General features: G+C 37.8%; 1 protein-coding gene across 3 annotated transcripts in view; it reads left to right on the forward strand.

Moving 5' to 3' along the window:
- LOC106058491 (uncharacterized) overlaps window positions 1-19,173 on the forward strand; it is a 135,006-nt gene that overhangs the window by 29,978 nt on the left and 85,855 nt on the right. For all 3 annotated transcript variants that reach the window (XM_056019712.1, XM_056019713.1, XM_056019714.1), the window contains one exon: window positions 12,487-12,681. In XM_056019712.1, coding sequence (XP_055875687.1) covers window positions 12,487-12,681 — 195 coding nt within the window. The remainder of the gene's footprint in view (window positions 1-12,486; window positions 12,682-19,173) is intronic.

The raw sequence follows: 19,173 nt of genomic DNA on the forward strand, positions 1-19,173 counted from the left end.
TTACCTGTTGGACTTGTGTTAATTGTAAAGGTCAAGAGGAAATATTTTTTGACAATACTTGAGCATTTGAGCCATCTTATGGCATATGACTGGATTATTTTACTACTACTTTGATTCTCACATTGATGTGTATTCTCAGTCGGATTACTTAGTTACCTTATCCATGGATTATTATTGAACTACTCAAGCTGTATTTGTATTTGACAAGCTACAAGAGAGAAGAGGATTAATCTACATGTCTACAAAAGAAAGTCTGTAAGTTATAATTAAGGATTGAATATATACATATGATTAATAAAGTACATTGATTTCGCTGTGGTATAGCAGTAATTGAAGTTGATTATATTTAGAGTTAGTGATTGATAACTCTTGGAGCCATAATAAATTGATTTTCGTCTTCTTCATTGTTTTAAAGGGCGGACGGCGTGGGTCTGTCTTATGTTTTGAGACAAGCGACACAATTTATTTGTTCTTTTGTTTCTTTTTGTTCTCCTAGTCCTAATAAGGTCCGAGTAGACCAGCCTTGTTCGGTAGGGACTACTAAATCACTTAGAATTTTTTTTTGTTTAGTCGTATATAGTTTTGTTTGTACAATCGTAAGTGTAATTTCTCTTCGTATTCATATTGTTTGTTTGTGTAAGTCTTGTATTTCCATATCTGTGATTCTCCTGTCAAAGTCTTCTATTTATTGATTTCTTTTAAAGCAGACTGTATTGTTATACATATTGTTTTTGTGTTTGTCATTCATCCTCTAATTTATCTCTTTATTCTCTTATTAATTTAATTATTTTTCATTTCATTTTTTTCACTGCACATATAACGTGTTACAATCGCATATTTGAAATATTGTGTATATACATGCTACTATTTGAATTAGAGCTTTATTTTTTCAGCTCTTGTATTTATTTCGTATTGATACATTTCTAATACTATGATCACTTTTTGTGTAACACTTATTACTATTGACTAATTTGTACATTGCATTTGGCACACATTGACAACAAAGTTTTTTTTTTTATTTTGATACATTTCTCGTACTCTGATTATTTTGTGGATACATTTTTGGCACATAATTTGTCACTATTTATTATTTAGTGCATTGTACCTGACACATATTGATTACAAACTCAACACATTTATTGGCCATCTATTATTTAAATATCAAAGATACATGCAAAGTGAGACATTATTATTTGTATTTTGATAACTAAGCACTCACTACACAGTTAATACTACATAAAGATTGGAATCTTATATATTTGTTGACCTTATACACGTTGAAGATTATTTAATATTTATTGACATTATACACACTTGAAGCCTAATCCCAGACCTATCAACAATGTCTACCTATGATCAAATCTTGGAGTTGGCCAGAGAAATGGAATTGAAGGGTGAAAAGAAAAGAGAGTTTATCGAAAGAGAATTGGATGAATTAAAGAAGAAAGAACGTGAAGTAGCGGAACGAGATGAACGAGCTGCAGAAAGAGCGCATCAGAAAGAAATGAAAGAAATAGAGAAAGAAATGAAGGCGCAAGAGGAAAAATTAGAGTTAGCTAAACTGGAAGCTGCAAAAGTGAATCCGAACATATTATTACCACAGATACAGCAAGCCAAACCATACGTCTCGAAGTTCCATAAGTTCAATGAGAAAAATGAAACTCTTGAAAACTACATTGTGCAATTTGAGCACATAGCCTCAACGTATGACATGTCTCCTAAAGACATGGCTAAGCACCTACTCGCCAATCTTGCAGGTGAACCGCTTAACATAATAGCCACCCTGACACCTGAACAAAAGACTGACTACAAGGCTGTGAAAAACAGACTCCTCGAACACTTTGGCAAATCCGAGGACCACTACAGAAAACTCTTTCGAGACATTAGATTGCAAAAGAACGGTGATTACAACAGAATTATCTTTGAAATTAAGCAAAATATCTTAAAGTGGCTCGAACTGTGATATGAAGAAACCAGACGAAATTATTGTTATGTTCTTAATTGATAGTGTACTGTTGAATGTTACAGACAGCATTTTCACTTTCCTGAAAGAAAAGAAGATTAAAAACAAAACAGAACTCATAACTAACCTGAATTTATTTAAAGACAGCCATCCTAATCACACCATCGACAGAAGAGACCATCAAGTAGCTGCCACCATCAACATTGATTCTAGTAAATTCAAGTACAGCAACAATAAAACCTGTTTTAATTGCGGCATAAAGGGTCACATAAAGAGCCAATGTAGATCAAACAACAGAAGCACTTTCCAGTATCGAAGTGGCACGTATCGAGACAATAAATATGACAACAGAAGAAACAGCAGAGCAACCCAAAGTTACAGCCCTAATGATAGAAGAAGGCAATACAACACCAACAACGATAATTACAACTTCCAGAACTATCAAAGAAGACAGCAATACAACACCAACAACTTTCAGAACAATTACAGACAATCCAGACGTGATGGCTACGAACGAAACATATACAACAGAAATACTTCAAACAGATGGCAAAGTAACAGCAACAATAGAATCCATAGACGCCCTAGCAGTTATGACAACTCAGCCGCAACCATCGAAACTCACGAACTCGAACATGTAGCATTCATGAACTCAACTCCAGACAATAATTACTATCCATTACTTACAAACGGGCTGGACAACGCACCACGAAACAGTAACATTAAAACTGGAAACACACATGACTCTAGTACTTAAACTAAACATAGGACAACAGACACACAATTTTTATTATACAATAGGATACAACACTATCACTCTAAAATCAGTAATATACCTAAGCTATATTGTGCACATGAGTCAACAACTATAATTATCACACTATTTTACATAACACTTGCAATATGAAAGATTATTTAGCCAATTCAAGTGTAATTTATTGAATCTATTGATGCCATAGTCTACATATAACTTTGATTGTATTTGTACACATGGCACTTCAAAAGGTCATATGTGTTCAAATTTTTGCATATGTGTAAATTACTTTTCATATGAGTCCATTTGAACAGAACTCAGTCATAGTAGAACCTGAGGATGTGACACTATTGAGATGTATTTTTCAATTTTTCAAATGTACATAATTTTTGTAAATTGTATGATATGACTGTAACATTGATCTTTACTGATGAATTTATTTCTCCCACATATCAGTTTTGTAGACTATTTGAGCTTAATTCATGGCTTGAAACAATATATTTGATGATATGTGTCGTAGACACTGATTTTTTTGAGAAGATTGTATTTAATATGAAGCAATATATATTTGATGAGTGATGTAGACACAGATGTTTTGAGGAGAAGATTGTATTTAATATAAGAAAATTATTGGAGCATTATTGATGGCTCGTGAAGCAATATGTTTGATGAGTGTGGTGTAGACACTGATTTTTTGACGAGAAGATTGTATTTAATGAGAAACTATTGGAGCATTATTTATGGCTCGTGAAGCAATACATTTGATGTGTGTCGTAGACACTGATTTTTGAGGAGAAGATTGTATTTAATATGAGAAAATTATTGGAGCATTATTGATGGCTCGTGAAGCAATATATTTGATGTGTGATGTAGACACTGATTTTTTGAGGAGAAGATTGTATTTAATATAAGAAATTATTTGAGCATTATTGATGGCTCGTGAAGAAATACATTTGATGTGGTGTAGACACTGATATTTTTTGAGGAGAAGATTGTATTTAATGAGAAAACTATTGGAGCATTATTGATGGCTCAAGCAGTATATTTTATATTATGTGATGATAACACTAATTTTGAGAAGAATATTGTATGGAAATGAGAAAACTATCGGAGCATGATTAATGGCTCAAAGTAATATATTTGATTTTTGAAAACAACATTGTATTTGATTGATGAAGACTATTAGAGCACTATTAATGGCTCGAAGTAATATATTTGATTTTACATAATGTGAAAAGCTGATTCATTTTTTCGAGAGAAAATTGTAACTTATACATATGTTAAAACAACTTGAGCTCACAGTAAGACATATGAGCCAAATGAATATCATGATAACGACCTTTATGCTTTATTAGTAATATGCTTATGACTTTGATGATTTAAACATGTTCCTCATAAATCATCATTGAAGAATATATTTTCCTGACTTTCATGATTTAGTTGCATTGTCAAAACATTGTCATTATTTTCGTACACAGGTCATTGAGACAACATAAATATTTATTATTGATATATTTCACTTGCATTGATTTATTTGAAAGAACATTGTCAATATTTTTTCATTTGACCATGTAACCATTGTCAATATTTTTCATCTGATTATGTAACCTGATGGGATAAACTAAGTATATTTGTATACGCGCATTTTTATGGCTGCTCACTCTGTTGTAAAATTAATATTGAAAGCATTCTTTTGATAAATTGAGAATTTACTTTGAAATTTTGTGTAAAGAAGAAACACTTGCTTTTTAAGTAATGTTGACTACTATGAGTACCGTCTACACTGACGAATATTTTTTTTTCAAATATTGTGAAGTCAAATGAGACCATATATAAATCTCATCAAATTTTTTGATAGCATGATAAGACATGTGCAAGAGATTATAACTCTAATTGTACATTTGTATATATTATTTTTTCTCTCAAAAGATGTGCCTATACACATAATTGTATTGATACTTAAATTTTGAAAGATTTTTGGCAAAATCTTTTTTTGAGGAAAGGGCGTAATGTCACAGTCTTAGTTGACATTGCATGATCTAAAGTTCACGTCATGTAAAGAGTTTAAAAGACACGTGGAATTCCTGATGTAGAAAATAGGAAGTAGAATGAATAAAGTTAGACTTTGAGTTCAGTCAGTGAAGTCAAGCAGACAAGTGAAGTCAAGTTAGTTAAGTCAAGTGGTATTCTTGGGACCGAGTGGTCAAGTATATTTTGGTCCGGGCTGGACAGTTGCGACTTAGAAAAGTCGGTAGTAATTTCAGTTAGAAAGTAACTTGTGGGCAGTTGTTGCCAGTGGTCTTTTGAGACATGTATTAGTTGATCTATATTTCTACACAGTGTTACCCGCTGAGATGCGGACGTGATTTGTAACTAACTTATATTGGATACATTTGATACCGCTGTTATGCGGATAGGATTGTTTATTATTTCTTGACTTGTAGCACTAACAAGGAGTGCAGTGTTATTATTATTGTGTTGTAAATAAACTTCATATTTGTCTGCTGAAACGGACTTCAGTCAGTTTAAAATATTTGTCTTGTCACGTGTCAAGAGTACTTCAGGAAGCAAGAACCCAGCATTACACAACATTCACATTCTGCAACCTTACACCATTCAACATTCATTTACAAATGTATTAAGGGCCTATAAATTCATATTAGAATATTCTTCAAGTACAACATTATCCAATAGGTCCTTTTTTAATAGTATGAAAAATGAGCTTTAGGTCAGGAGAATGCGTTTCTTCTGTGAAGTATGCAAGAAAACGTTTTTGGTGTCGGAACCCCACAGATGAATAATGAGCTGTAGTTGTCTGGAGAATGAGTTTCTGCAGTGAAAAATGCAAAAAAAAACGCTTTTGACATCGGAGCGAACTGAATTCTTTTTATGAATAATAAGCTGTATATGTCAGGAGAATGCGTTTCTGCAGTGAAGAATGCAAAAAAGCGCTTTTGGCGACGGGGCTTCGCCCCGAACTCTATTGATGCATAATGAGCTGTAGATCTCAGGAGAATGCGTTTCTGCATTGAAGAATGCAAGAAAACGCTTTTGGCATCGGGGCTTCACCCCGAATTCTTTTTATGAATAACAAGCTGTCTAAGTCAGGAGAATGCAGTTCTGCAGTGAAGAATGCAAAAATGCGCTTTTGGCGACGGGGCTTCGCCCCGAACTCTATTGATAAATAATGAGCTGGAGAATGCGTTTCTGCATTGAAGAATGCAAGAAAACGCATTTGGCATCGGGGCTTCGCCCCGAATTCTTTTTATGAATAATAAGCTGTATATGTCAGGAGAATACGTTTCTGCATTGAAGAATGCAAGAAAACGCTTTTGGCATCGGGGCTTCGCCCCGAATTCTTTTTATGAATAATAAGCTGTACATGTCAGGAGAATGCGTTTCTGCATTGAAGAATGTAAGAAAACGCTTTTGGCGTCGGGGCTTCATCCCGAACCCCACTGATGATTAACGAGCTGTAGATGTCAGGAGAATACGTTTCTGCAGTGAAAAAAGCAAAAAAAAAAAACGCTTTGGCGTCGGGGCTTTATCCCGAACCCCACTGATGATTAACGAGCTGTAGATGTCAGTGGGGTAAAAGTTTCTGCAGTCAAAAAAGCAAGAAAACGCTTTTGGCGTCGGAGCTTTGCCCCGAAACCCACTAGGGAACCTTCTAGCGCGACCCCCGTTGTTTTGTTTTTTTCGCAAGAGGTTGAGAAATGCTGCGTTTTTTATTCTCATATATATATATATGTGCTGTACGCACGTTTATGTATAGGGTAAGGGTTTACTCGGCCTTAGGGTTAGGGTTTGGAAAAAAATCGCCCCCCCCCACTCCAAAGTTCTGGATCCGCTAGTGGTTCTAGATGTCTATAATGAAAGTACCAATAAATTACATTTACGCAGTTGTAGCTTTAGCTAACTCGCTAACGTTGTTAGGACATAGAGCTGAAGGTCGATACCCGGGGCTTGAGCAAAGTTTATTATTATTATTATTATTATCAAAGTTGAAAAAAAAAATTTTCAAGTTTTTTTTCTTGTATAGTGTCTTCAAAATTAAGTAACGCACCATGTGGTGCTATTGAAAGTTAAACTCAAAAATATTTTATATCGTGCTTAAAAAGATATGTTATGTCGGCTTAAAAAAAACATATTGGGTCGAAATAACGAATGAATAATAGTCCACGGTATAGCACCTGATAGTACTTTTTAATATCCGGCCGTAGCCGGATATGGCCAGATAGTAAAATATAATAACCGGCCGGAGCATAAGCCGAATACCTACATGTTTTTGAAATAAAAAAAACTAGTGTTGACACAGATGTGGGTAGTAGTTTGTTTATAGTCAGCCGAAGCTAACCGCCCCAGGCAAATGCTAGACGAGCAGTCAACCGTGACGAGCCGATACTGTCAACTACGTTGACTGTCGAAGTTTGAAGAAACATCTAGAGTGAATACTACCTAGGCCAGGCACGTGGTGATAAACACAGGTCGTGTGGTTAACCAGAATGGTCGAGCGACGTTCCGTCGGTTTCCAGAAGGCCAGTAGGGACCCTATATAAAGATCGGAGGAGTCACAGTCAGATGGCTAAGTAAAGTCCGGTTCACTACAGACGATTTGGTTCAACTGTGTGGTTCTGTACGGTGCGGTGTACTGTCCGGTACGTGACGTTTTGGCGACGCCGTTTTGGCGACGGGACGTTTTGGCGCGAGCCGTTTTGGCGATGGGATGTTTTGGCGCGAGATATCATTTGACGATAATTTAATAAGCACGTAGCTTTTATAACAATGTTTATTTCACTCTACCATAATATTGTATGTATAGAATGAATTCTAACACCGTTCAGCGAATTGTTTTTTTTTTAATTATAAAGGTTTTGCTTATTTCATGAATATAGGCCTATAATAAGTCAGATTCCTGAATGGTAATGACATGCTATATGTGAGTTCTGCTAATCGCACTGGATGACATTTTTGGATTTCTTTCCAAAAGATTTTTTTTATTTGACATTAGTGTAATATACGAACTAGCTAAGTGTCACACTTTAATATAACAAAAACTCTTTTATCCCACTATCGGTCAGAGTGTTACAAGATCAGATGTCGTCATCAAGAAGTATATAGAAGTCAAACTCATAAAGCGCTGGTTGTGAATGTGTATGTGTTTCGTGAGTGAATGTTGTTCGAATTTTTCATCCATATTGTTTTTGTAAAGAATTTCCATTTGATTGGATCAATAAAATTATCTTATCTTATCTTATCTTGTTATATAGTGGCTGTTAGTTGGCATCTAAAGCGTTGTATGTGAATATGTAGTGGTTTAGATTAATTCATTTGCGTTAAACGATGTTTTATTTACAGCAAGAACATTTAGGTTACCCCTAGATATTTGGGCTTATTTTCGAATTGGAGACGCAGTCTACCGAGTTTCAGCTGAAAAAAAGTTTCGATCCCCAAGCTGTACAGGGATAAGTTTGATTTGTTACCATTTATCGGAATATGTCATTTCTCTCAATAAAAGGAGATTTTATGGGGGTCTTTTTGGAGCGCAGCTTAAAGCACATCAGCACGCTTCCCAGTTGACAAGAGGATTATTATCATCTACATCTGCAGTTTGCGACATAGTAGTAAGGTGGGACATTGTTCAGATAGACTATGAATGGAGTGCACGACAAGGCGGTGCAACCCGTTTTGTTGTGTCTTTCAAAGAGTGCAAGACAAGGCGGTGCAACCCGTTTTGTTGTGTCTTTCAAAGAGTGCACGACAAGGCGGTGCAACCCGTTTTGTTGTGTCTTTCAAAGAGTGCAAGACAAGGCGGTGCAACCCGTTTTGTTGTGTCTTTCAAAGAGTGCACGACAAGGCGGTGCAACCCGTTTTGTTGTGTCTTTCAAAGAGTGCAAGACAAGGCGGTGCAACCCGTTTTGTTGTGTCTTTCAAAGAGTGCAAGACAAGGCGGTGCAACCCGTTTTGTTGTGTCTTTCAAAGAGTGCAAGACAAGGCGGTGCAACCCGTTTTGTTGTGTCTTTCAAAGAGTGCAAGACAAGGCGGTGCAACCCGTTTTGTTGTGTCTTTCAAAGAGTGCACGACAAGGCGGTGCAACCCGTTTTGTTGTGTCTTTCAAAGAGTGCAAGACAAGGCGGTGCAACCCGTTTTGTTGTGTCTTTCAAAGAGTGCAAGACAAGGCGGTGCAACCCGTTTTGTTGTGTCTTTCAAAGAGTGCAAGACAAGGCGGTGCAACCCGTTTTGTTGTGTCTTTCAAAGAGTGCAAGACAAGGCTCGTTGAGTCTTCCTTTAATGGCGGAAGTCGGAGAAATTGGAGTGTGGGACTCCACGCTAGTCTCGTCTTTGCCTTTACCTTTCTTAAGGATTCGATATTGATAGCATTAATTCCAGGAGTTTGTCATTGACTTTGCTCTGAAAAGTTCAATGATAACCTTGTCACAGCCGCAGTTATTTCACTGCATGTAGTGTCGACGACTTCCCTTCTCCACCGCTATATTTGACAGAGCAGCATCGACCCTCCTCACCGTAGGATGGCCAGTTGTCGTTGTCATAGTTTCATTTTCTCAGTACTTTTAGGGCTACATTCCCGGCCTCTTATAAAGCTATTTTTATGAGGATGGGTGTATGATCGCTTCCTATGTTGACAAAGGTTTATCTTATTTTATCTTATATAATACAGACGTTACTTCAAAAAAGAAGATGATTACGTCCTACGCGTCATGCATTTAGTCATGCATATTAACCAATGACTTAAATTCTGCCAAGTCACTGGTTTTCCTGGCTAGCTCAGGCAAACCATTCCATGCCCTAATAACACTAGGGAAGAAGGAGTATTTGTACAAATTTGTCCTACCATATGGAACGAGGAATGTGCCTTTAACTGTGTGTCTTTCAGAGTATTTTATTAAATTTTGTTTTTGTATTTGAAGATTATGGTTCAGTGTTTTATGTATAATTGCTACTTTACTTTTGAGTCTTCTGTCCTGAAGGCTTTCTATATTTAGTGATTTTACTAAAGGTGTTACTCTAGTCAAATGTGAATATTCGTTTGTTATGAATCTCACTGCTCTATTTTGTGTCTGTTCCAGTTTCTTAATGTTTACTTTTAAAAGAGTGAGCTTTTAGTGCCTGGTGGGTTAGTATACATTTATAACCTAAATGGATTACTAGGATGATAACGTCAGTACGCCTGTGCACTCGTGAACCGGGGACTTACAGAACGACCAATTTATTGAGTACATAGATAACTACACCCAGGCAGTCCGCGCACTATAGCCGGTGATGTTAGAGTTTCTTTTCCTAACTAGGATCTCATGTAGTATTGCCTTACTGATATCTCTCTCGAAAAGTTTTGATAGTCCGAGCATCTTTGTATATTCGGGCTAGGAACTTCCATTTGACGTTATGCTTCCTAGATGTGTGAATTGTTTACCACTTAAAATGGTGTCTATTTCTATGATTTTTTTGGACTGATTAAGTTTTATTGTGTGACTTTTGGAACATTATTTCTATTTCCCCGAGGTTTAAAGATAATATATATATATTATATATATTATATATATATTATATATATACTTATATATATAAGTTTGCAATCTGATCATTTATCGGATATTATTTTGATTCCGTTTTCCAGTCTAGATATAATGAATATATGTTTATGCATTAGTATAGTCTATGGGCTATGGTTTTAACGCAATAATTATGCTACTAAAACTGTATTCTTCCCTAGTGGTCTCTGTACTCCTATATGTTTGTGTCAGACAGTGAACGCCGAGGCTGAACGAAAAAATCAAGCCTTAGAGTGTAAATGCTACAGGAAAATGATGGGCATTAGATAAATAAGTTTGTATTGTCACAGGTCAACGCTCTGGCTGGCAAATAGGAAGAACTCCTGAATACTGTGAAGAGACGAAAGCTGAGCTGCTTTTGTCGTATTGTAAGATTTGACTCACATTTTTCAAGGTACAGTGGAGAGAGCACGAAGAAAGTGTCGGCCAAAGTTAAATTTTCTTCGTCGTTCAAGAGTTAGGACGAGAAGAAGAAGTAAGGGAAAGATCAATCTCTTATTTCTGCGAATAGTCACCCCACAAAAAACAAGAGGGGGAAGAACAAGTATTCACCGGTCACTACGGATGGCTGCCTGGTCGTGCGGTTTGCGCACTGGACTGTCCTTTGGATTTATCAAACCCTGCCCGCTCCCATCCCCCTTTGTCCTTCAACTCTGAAGGAATATTCGAAACATGTAAAACCTTTTATTAACAAAGATTTTGCAAACGATAAATAGCAGCGCCGGACTTAACCATTATGACCAAGTAGTCATGGAAAGAGAACAAGTAATCTACTATGTATATTCACCCGTCACTAAATAGCAGGGCCGGACTTAACCATTCGGGGGCCCTATGTGAAACGAATTTCGCGGGGCCAAATTTCGGTAAGGAAGCGGATAATAAGTGAAATTTAAGAGTTTGTACTAGAAAATAAATTCGTCTATGCATTTTATTCATTCTTTACTACGTACAGAATTACTTTACGAGCCTTGCGTGCAGCAAAATCATACATTATATAATACATAATAATTCTGTTTCCTTCATAGATCACGCTCAATAGCAAGAATTAACAAATGTTTCAATCTATCTTTGAGAATTGTTTACCTCAAGTATTTCTTCATTAGTTTGAGGCGCGAGAAGCTTCTTTCACCAGATTACACAATTACTGCTAATGCATAATGCCGTTTTTATTTATCTCGCGTAGGATTGGCGTTTTTCACTTTGAATGACACCCCAAAATGACAATTTTTGTCTATATATCCGTATATTATAAGGACTTTTTTTGTATCTTTTGCAAGAACAGCTACTGACCGGGAAAAGTAAATGTAAACATAGAGTTGAAGCTAGGTGCTGAAACAAATGATACATACATATATTAAACATATTTATCTCGCGTAGGATTTGCGTTTTTCATTTTGAATGAAACCCCAAAATGACAATTTTTGTCTATATATCCATATATTATAAGGACTTTTTGTATCTTTTGCAAGAACAACTACTGACCGGGAAAAGTAAATGTAAACATAGAGTTGAAGCTAGGTGCTGAAACAAATGATACATACATATATTAAACATAAATGAATAACAGCACCAGGGACCAAGTTTTTAAGAGAGAAAGTAGTGAATTAAAATGCTACGAAAATAAGGGTATGCGCCGACCGAGGCTCGAACCTGTGACACTGGATTCGACACCACCGCCTAGCGATAACGCACCAAGCGAAACTAGCCTCTAGACCATCGGAATGTCAAAAAAAAAACATTCTTCTGATGCAGAGTCATTTCGCCCGTATACAAATTACCACCCCAGTGGTCAAAGGTCACAAGCTCCAGCTAGCCCCTCCCCCACCCTCGCAGCATCCGTTCACTAACAACTTCGATAGAGCCGACACAGACAGCCGTTAGGCATGTATTAGACAAACGATGGCTCTATCTAATTGTTTATCTCTCACAAAGACAAGTGGACAACATAAACACATTACATATAGAAGCTTCAGTGGGTACGAGCAATAATGCTGTAAACGAGGGTGGGTGGGAGGGGCTAGCTGGAGCTTGTGACCTTTGACCACTGGGGTGGTAATTTGCATACGGGCGAAATGACTCTGGATGTGAAAGAGTGAAAGATGAGATGACTTGAAATTTTTTATTTTAAATTTATGGTTCAGTGTTTATATATTATTTCTACAGTACTTTTTAGTTGTCTGCCCTTGATCTATTTGCAGGAATGAATCTCCTATTACATCAATATGTCAATGCAACAGATGAAGATTATGAGCATTCCAGTTACGTTCTCAATGATGGAGATACAAGTCAGTCCCAATGCATTAAAGCTCAAGACAAAAAGACTACAGTACTTTGGAATGTTTTCTTGGACGAACCAAAGCATATAAATTTTATCGTAATTTACAGTAGTTTTAGTAAGTTTATATCATTTTCTTCTCTAATATGAGCCGGAGCCGACTATTTATTTGTCGAAAAGTGATATATAAATAGATAGATACATGGATATTTTAAGACTCCATAAAGACCTTATAGTCTATTAAAACCGTTGCTCGGGTCGAGACGTGGCAGCTTTTGCTTGAAATAATTGGTCCATATTTTGTTTTGAAGAAAGTCTTTGCAGCGCTACTTGATTAACAGGTAGGTAAAGACGTTTAACACTGCAGTTCTTTTTAATTGTCAACGAATCTCAGAAATCTAGGCACAGGGAAAATTGCCCACATCTGCTTCTCCGAACTAACCGTTATGTCTTAGTAAGATCAAAGCAGACATACATTTTTATATCCCTATATTTGTGAGCAGTGACATATTTGTTAGAGCTTTCTTCCATTCCCGCCAGTGCAATGGACTCGGTCATTATATTCACCAATGAGATTTATGTATTGCTTCCCTACTGATCAGATCGTATAATCGAAAGGCCTTCTCCCCCTCCCCTGTATGAAATATTTGTACACTTAAGCTGCAGTTTTCAAGCTCGGTATTCGTCTTGGCTTTAGTTCGAAATTTTTTAGCATTAGCTACCCCAAATGTTGCAACATCTTTAGTTTACAGGGTAAAGCATGAATTTTGAAACAAATTGAAACCCTTTAATAGACATGAAAACATTGTCCTAAAATTGCAAAGAAATGTTTCATCCATAGACTTCTTATCTTACATAATACAGACGTTACTTTAAAAAAAGGAAGATTATTACGTCCTACGCGTCATGCATTTAGTCATGCATGTTAACCAATTACCTAAATTCTGCCAAGCTACTGATTTTCCTGGCTAACTCAGGCAACCCATTCCATGCTCTAATAGCGCTAGGGAAGAAGGAGCATTTGTACAAATTTGTCATAGTATATGGTACGAAGAATGGGCCTTTATCTTTGTGTCTTTCAGAGTATTTTATTAAATTTTGTTTTTGTATTTGAAGACTATGGTTCAGTGTTTTACGTATAATTGCTACTTTACTTTAAAGTCTTCTTTCCCGAAGGCTGTCTAAATTTAGTGATTTTACTAAAGGTGTTACTCTAGTCAAATGTGAATATTCGTTTGTCATGAATCTCACTGCTCTATTTTGTGTCTGTTCCAGTTTCTTAATGTTTTCTGGAGTTGAGGTGTCCCAAACAGAGGATGCATATTCTATTATTGGCCTAACCAAGGTTAAATAAGTTTTATGGTCTTGTTTGATTTATAGAAATTTCTTTTAATAAACCCTAATGCTTTGTTTGATTTGTTGATAGTTTCATCAATATGGGGATTCCATGACAGGTTTTTATTTATTATAACAACTAGGTAATTTTGCAATTTGAGTCTGTGTTACTGGTTTACCATGAATAAGATAAGTAGAATTAATTTGTTTTAGTTTTTTGTTACTTTTAATAACTGACATTTTCTATATTGAAGAGGTATTTTTTGTGGCTTTAAACCCCGCTGAAAGGGCTTTTTATCTCAAAACCCCTTTGGCTGTTCACAAAGAATTTTGATTAATTCGCTTTTTTTTACATTAAAGAGGTATCTTTTGGCTTCATTTTTAAGTGTGTAATTCGCTTTTTTTTTATATTGAAGAAGTTGTTTTTAATTGCAAACTTCGCTGGGAGGGGGGTTAAACACAAAACACCTCTTGACCAAGCTCATAGAATCTGGTGACTGATGATGGGATAGTCTCCGTTAATTTCGGAGAGAGTTTTTGTAATGAAACAAGAAATACTAGTCTACCAATAACATTCGACACAATTAGACATCATTAAACTGTGAATGAAACCAGCACGTCTCGAAAAACACTGATACACACACACACTGGACATGACACACACACACTGGGCATGACCTTCTGACACGCTGGACGCACGCAGATAATTAGCTCAGTTACAATTCAATTTTAAAATCAAAATCTTCCTTAACTGTGATCTTGAAATTTGGGGATTCTCTTCTGCATTATTTTTTTTTGTTTGTTTTGTTTTATAGAAGAGGGGGATTTAACTTAAATACCTCCTGGCAGGGGGTTTTAAACTCAAACCCCCTTGGCTGCGCTGGGGCAAGTGATGGTATAGTATTAAAATCTCACCTAAAAATTCAAAAAAAAGGAAAAATCAGCCACTAAATTCCGATAACTGTGAAAAGATAAATTTGCAAGACTTATGGAGCAGGCCCTGATAACACATATGTAGTTATTCTTGTTTCACTTTGTTGTGGTGTTGTTATTAGATGTTGTAAAATGTAGAATCTAGATTTAGTAATACACTCACAATCAGGCTTGCGGTTCGCTGACACTCACAACATATAGTAAGTCTATAAAATGACTTGATAAGACTTTTCATCTTGAAATATACTTTAATAGACAAAGAAGGGGGCACAGTCCAATGTCAACAATTACTAACAAACTTCACTTCTTGCTTTAAGCTAAAAGAGTGCGTCTTCAACTGCCGTTAATATCCCAGAACTACTTCCGTCCAAATAACGTGCTATTAAAAGTCGCGTCGCTAAAAGGAAATCCCCGATTAAACTAATTCCATTCTAAACCTATAACAACTTACAGCCGTTATTTTTAACTACACTAAACTTTCAAAGATCTTCTCAGCGTTGTGACTGAAGCTCGAATGAATTCGTATTTCTAAGTCTATCGTGTCTCACACAAAAAAGTTAAATTTAGCAAAAATGATCTCGCTTGGGACTGTTGCGGAAGAAATCATTATCATCAACATCAAACTCCATTTGAGTGAGGGCTTCAGAGGCCCAAATCCTCTCTTGCAAAACCCTGGACAGAAACCCTGCTGTCTTGCGTAGTGCATAAATATCGCCATACAGGTCTAGAATTTTTAGTTTCCCAGACCTGTCAAGACGGAGATCAGCAAGTCTGGGGCAGTCAAACAGAATATGAGGCACGGTTTCCTCTTCTTCCCCGCAGCGGGGGCACCGTGAATCGAAATTAGGCCATAGCCATAAGAAATATGAGCCAACAGGACAATGGCCTGTTCTGCACTCCACGGGCTTTTTGGGCTTGTCCCAGCACTCAAACCACTTTTCCATTTCTGTTTTTTGAATTATAGCCAGAGCATGATGAAAACTTACAGCCTGTTCAGTTGGTGGAATTTGCCCTTCCTGGTGGGCCAAGGAGTATGCAATAGTGTTGCCAGTCACACCTATATGACTCGGGAGTCGGTACCCACTGCATTATTACAGGGGTACCATAGCGTTGTTTTATGTTTTGTGAAGCCATGATGACAGTGTTGATATTGGGGGGGGGGCATGGTCGGGGCTTTGAAAAGCCTGTAGTCTAGATTTTGAGTCAGTGACCACAACAATCTGTGTTGCCCTCAAATGTCCCTCGCCGAGTTTAGAGTCAATGACTTTTAAGGCTTCACAGACTGCCATGGTCTCAGCATCGGAACTGCAAACACTACCACTGTAGTGACCTAACAAATTCCTACAGGAAGACATGTCTTGATGCTAGGCTATTGAACAAGAATGACAAAACAGTTCACAATAACACAGTACACACACACACACACAAGCTGACCTGGACACCAAGACATTTTGACACACTACAACAGATCAGTTCACAACACACAACAGGAAACATAAATACACTACAACCACATGGTCCGAAGATTTTGACTGAGTGAGAGCCAAGAAAGTCGATGTAGGCTCTAAGCATGCTCTTCCAGAATCTATCGATGCCGACCCATCAGTGTATGCAAAAATAGCACTGGGCTTGAAGGTATTAATGGTCTCCAATGCTAGAATTTGAAGGTCGTTAGATAAGATAAGATAAGATTTTATTGATCCAATCTAACGGAAATTCAGTTTGACTACAATTGACAAGCTCATCTTAGTGGCATTAGGGTCTACTAGTTTCAAACGTATGTCTGGGTTCGTTGGGCGACACCAAGGGGGAAGGGGATGAAAGCGTTGAATGTTTTGTCGGTTGGTGGAGAGGCCAGCTTTATCAGATAGTCTAGTGGCATGATGCATAAAACAGTGCATCTAAATACGTCTTCTGCATCTCCAACCATCCACTAGTTTTCTAGCTGGGAGGTATTTATCCGCTCAAAGAGGGCAGTACTGACCTTTCCTTCCTAAGGTTTAGTGGACCTACATTAGCCATTATTTCAGCCGCATGTACTGGACTTGTCCTAAAGGTTACACAGACCAGTATTAGTGCTTGGGACTATATTTTATCAAGTTGTTCAAGAGCAGTCCTAGAGCCATAAATTTGCACAGGTAGGCTGTAGTATATCTGTGATCGGAATGCTCCTAAATACAGTGATCGGAGCATGTCTGCTCGGGCTCCCCACTTCGTGGATGCCAGCTTCCGCACAATGCAAAGTTTCCCTGAGGCCTTTCTTGCAACTTCTTGGATGTGCTCACAAGTTTTTTAGTTTGCAATCTAAAGTTACACCAAGGTACTTGGGCAGCTTTTCCATGCTGAGAGCCACTCCGTTGAGGGAGAGCTGGATAGGTTGCCCGAGAATGCCAGTCCCGAGCGTGAACAGAGAATAGACCGTCTTGGAGATGTTTATTTCTAGCCTCCATTTTTGTGTGTATTAGTAGAGCGTATGGAGTTCTTCTTACACTTTTGTATAGAGGTTGCGCTCCTTCCGGATTTCCAAAGGACAATATCATCAGCATATAGCAGCTTTTGGCATTTTAGCTGAGCCGGTAGGTCATTTATGAAGGCCGTGAAAAGGGCGCATGACAGGACGGAGCTCTGGGGAGGCCGTGCTCTAGGGTCATTTCCCGAGACTTCTCCGTACATTCTTATTCTTATTGTACGCTCTTGTAGGAAGTCTCTAATCCAGTAATATATCCGTTCCCGCACCCCCACGGCTCTTATCTTATGAAGAAATAGATTATCTTTTTCACGACACAGACAGCATTACACATATCCAAAACGTCATTCAGGTCATTGATAACAAGTTTAAGTCTGTAAGACAGGCAACGGACAAAGGCTGCTTATGGATGTTTTTCACGAATTCTAGCCTGAATATAGTACTGAATGCTAGCCATCACGAACAGCCATCGTAGCCTTGGCAAAGTAGTTTGTCCATGTGTCAAATGTACATAATGTATTTGCTAACAATGACGTTACACACAGGCAGTGCGTCCTTCTTAACAACAGGGACAAAACCAATGAATTCTTCTCGAATACAATCGTCATCAACAAACTGAACGCTCAAACACATCTGTTCAGTGCTTGAGATATATGCAGTTCCATCATCAAAATACCCAGCAAATAGCAAATACAGTTAAATCATTATGCTTCGGCTCGTATATTTTTTATTTTTTTTGCTACTGCCAGTGCTCCGTCGATACAAATAAACGTTTTAACTCAGACAATGACATTTGAAGAGCTTTTTAATAGCGCTTCTATCATTCTATCATCAAAACTCCGCCGTATGCCGGTCCCAAGCCCGGGTGAGAAAGGAGGAGGGTTTGGCGTGGGGCTAGCGACCCCACCCTGTAAAACCACTATTGCTACAGAAACGGCAAACTCGACACATAATGAAAACTATACATGCGGCGAGGGCGGCCAAACCCTGATGACGGTGTTGGATCAAAGCCAACTGGAAGTCCAATACCCGATACATGGCAAGCCTTTCAACGCAAGGAAACCGACTCTTATAGGCACGTGGAATGTAAGAACCCTGAATCAATGCGGTAAACTGGCCCAACTTTTAAGAGAGTTTGACTCTTATCGGCTGGACATCCTTGGGATCTGCGAGATGCGGTGGACGTCAAGTGGAAAAATTATCAATGATGGCAAGACAATAATATATTCAGGACATGACAAGGAGCACATTGGTGGTGTAGGAATCATCATGTCTAAAATAGCAGCTTCAGCGCTAATTGCTTGGAAGCCGATCAGTGACCGCATCATTACAGCTCGACTCCAAACAAAGCAAATTAAAGTCACTACCATCCAAGCTTATGCCCCTACAGAGGATGCAGAAGATACCATCAAAGATCAGTTCTATAATCAACTACAAACCACTCTTGATGAAACACCTACTCACGACCTAATTCTACTGATGGGAGATTTTAACGCCAAAATCAATCCCAACCGAACTGGCTTTGAATATGTAATGGGACCATATGGCTCTGCAGAAAACATCAGTGATAATGGCGAGCGTTTGATTTCTCTCTGCGCATCCAACAGCCTTTCAATTGGAAACACATATTTTAAGCACAAACAAATACACAAAAAAACATGGCGATCACCAAATGGGGAAACCTTCAACGAGATAGATTACATTTGCATCTCCAAACGATGGAGGTCATCTCTGTTAGACGTGCGGACCCGCAGAGGAGCTGATATCGGCTCAGACCACTACCTTGTCAGTGGCAAATGTAAGCTCCGATTGAAACGCCAACCAAATCGAGCCACACGACCCCGCCCATTTAATGTAGAGAAGCTTAAAGACGGC

This window comes from Biomphalaria glabrata, chromosome 2, assembly GCF_947242115.1.
Source record: "Biomphalaria glabrata chromosome 2, xgBioGlab47.1, whole genome shotgun sequence".
Classification (NCBI taxonomy): Eukaryota; Metazoa; Mollusca; class Gastropoda; family Planorbidae; genus Biomphalaria; species Biomphalaria glabrata.